At 40.8% G+C, this 2,558-nt stretch overlaps 1 protein-coding gene across 1 annotated transcript in view; it reads right to left on the reverse strand.

The window, feature by feature from the left end:
• The window catches only part of LOC105819005 (aldehyde oxidase 4-like), a 102,923-nt gene that overhangs the window by 55,680 nt on the left and 44,685 nt on the right, over window positions 1–2,558 (reverse strand). The window contains exons 16-18 of the mRNA XM_012655162.1: window positions 1,968–2,137; window positions 1,533–1,647; window positions 486–624 (exon numbers count right to left, since the gene is read on the reverse strand). Coding sequence (XP_012510616.1) covers window positions 486–624; window positions 1,533–1,647; window positions 1,968–2,137 — 424 coding nt within the window. The remainder of the gene's footprint in view (window positions 1–485; window positions 625–1,532; window positions 1,648–1,967; window positions 2,138–2,558) is intronic.

The raw sequence follows: 2,558 nt of genomic DNA on the forward strand, positions 1-2,558 counted from the left end.
AAAAAAAAAAAAAAGAGGTTACTAAATGGCAGAGTCAGATTGTGAATCCAAGTAGTCTGGAGTCTGCACTTAAGCAGTAAGTGGACAGGGAGACAGATGATCCAATACAGTAAATGCGACAACTTTTATGAGTTCCACAGTGCTCTGGATTTTCCCACTGACTAGTTTCATATGTGAGGTCATAAGGACATTTCTCTGGTGTTGCTTATCTGTATTTTCAGGCCATGCCTTGGCAAGAGGTCACAGGGGACGTGGGCACAGGATGCTTCATTTCCGTGGGTTCCTACAGAAGCACTGCTGGGAAGGAGGGGTCTAGCAGGAAAGGTTTCAGTGTTCCATCCTGAGGTGCAGATTGCTGGAACCTTCACTCCAGAACTATAGACAACACTGAGCAGAGCATAGATGGAGCCCAACTTATGCTATTTCACGACTCTCTGAGTTGAATTCTGCCCGAAGTACACTGCCCTAATCATTCTAGAAGACACAAAGTGGTCCGACTACCTCTATTGTGATAATCTTTGGTTCTATGTCTTCATAAGTGATCTTCAGTTTTTTAGCCGCTTCTTTTGCATGAGCATAGGTGTCAGCTGCCACAGTGCAGACGATCTGACCCACACAAATTACCTGCAGAAACGCCACATGTTGTAATTAGCTAAAAGGTAGAATCATTACAAAGGAATTACTGTTCCCACATTCTTACATTTACCCACTGGGTTTTCGTGACCTAGGGAAAGATTGTTTCCTACCTATGAGAATAAACTCAAAACAGTGGCTTGAGTGGGATTTAGGAGGCACAAAAAGTTGGACACAGAAATTAATTATCTGATTTTATTTATTTATTTTTTTGAGACAGAGTCTCACTCTGTTGCCTGGGCTAGTGTGCCATGGCGTCAGCCTAGCTCACAGCAACCTCAAACTCCTGGGCTCAAGCCATCCTACTGCCTCAGGCTCCTGAGTAGCTGGGACTATAGGCATGTGCCACCATGCCTGGCTAATTTTTTCTATACGTATTTTTAGTTGTCCAGCTAATTTCTTTCTATTTTTTTAGTAGAGATGGGGTCTCACTCTTGCTCAGGCTGGTCTCGAACTCTTGAGCTCAAATGATCCTCCCACCTTGGCCTCCCAGAGTGCTAGGATTACAGGCGTGAGCCACCGTGCCCAGCCAATTATCTTGTTTTAAATATCTGCCTTCTGGTTGTCTTTAGCCACATCCCTCACCATAACCACAACACACGCAGTGATCCAGTTATCCTGACATTTTGCTGGTTCTTTCAATGTCCTATGCTCTATCTTGCTCCCATGACTTCCATGACCTTTTAGAAGCCTTCCCTAGAGGATTTAGGGCTTTTATCAGAATATCAAAGTGGTTCATGATTCAAAAGAGAAGTTGCGAATCACTAATATGGAGTCACTGGTTCCCGATAAGTCTTTGTGAATGAACATTAACCCATGGATATTATAGTCATAACCAATAATCATTTTGGCATTTTCAGCAAAGTATTAAAATAATAAGCTACACACAAATCACACACCTCGTTCTGTGCATAGATAATCTCTCTGTGATGATTATTATCTCCCGGAACATCTTCTGCTGTTATCACATCAACCACACCTGGAAGTGCCAGGGCTTCTGAAATATCAATTGATCTAGGAGAGAAAATTCGAAGGTAGATATTAAAGTTCAATGTGTGATATAAATGATTCCTCAAACACAGGGAAAAACGACAATGGACCTTGTAACCAAATTATGAAGCAATATTCTATGTTGAAAAATACCAATATTTGGCAGGTGTTCGAACTCTTGGTTATAGATTCTTTTATAACTACACTTAAAAAATGACTGATTCCCATTCGGAAGAGAAAAATGAATACTCTTAATTGGCTTAAATATGTAACAAGCTCTCAGTTTGAATGTGAAAGTGTGAATGTACTTCAGTACTATATAGAAACATCTTTTACTTCCTTACATGATCTTTGCATGAGCTCTGGTACTGGTGACTATAGCCAGGAAGAGTTCTTGGTTGATGGGAGGCATGTCATCAATAAACACAGCTTCTCCTGTGGCATGCTTGATGGCCGACTGGTGCATCACTGGGTGTCCAACTGGATCTTGAGGGTGTTGGTAGGGATCCACACACTGTTAAGGAACAAAGTGAGTTATGTTACCACCAGAAATTCTCACGCCTTGAAAATTTGGTCTGATATATCTGGCTTAATCCTAAGTCAAAAAACCAAACCAAAACAGAACAACAACAACAAAAAAACTATAGGCAACTAGGTGTCTATATCCACGAGCCAAGGTTAACAAATATCCATTGAGTATGATGGTAAGGGATATATTTTGGTTACAATCTTCCCCTCCCCCTCAAAAGAAGACATCCTAAGAGATTCAGGGTAGTTGTCATAAAACAGGGAAGGCTTCTAGAGACAGTAAATGTTGAGTCGGGTTTTAATGCAAGGACAGACACTGGCCAAGAAAAGGAGGAAATTTTAGGCAACAAAACTGAAAATAGTGGAGAAGAATGATTCAGAATCTAATTCTTTTTTTTTTTTTTTTT

The sequence above is a fragment of the Propithecus coquereli genome, unplaced genomic scaffold (assembly GCF_000956105.1).
Source record: "Propithecus coquereli isolate 6110/MARCELLA unplaced genomic scaffold, Pcoq_1.0 Scaffold113, whole genome shotgun sequence".
Classification (NCBI taxonomy): Eukaryota; Metazoa; Chordata; class Mammalia; order Primates; family Indriidae; genus Propithecus; species Propithecus coquereli.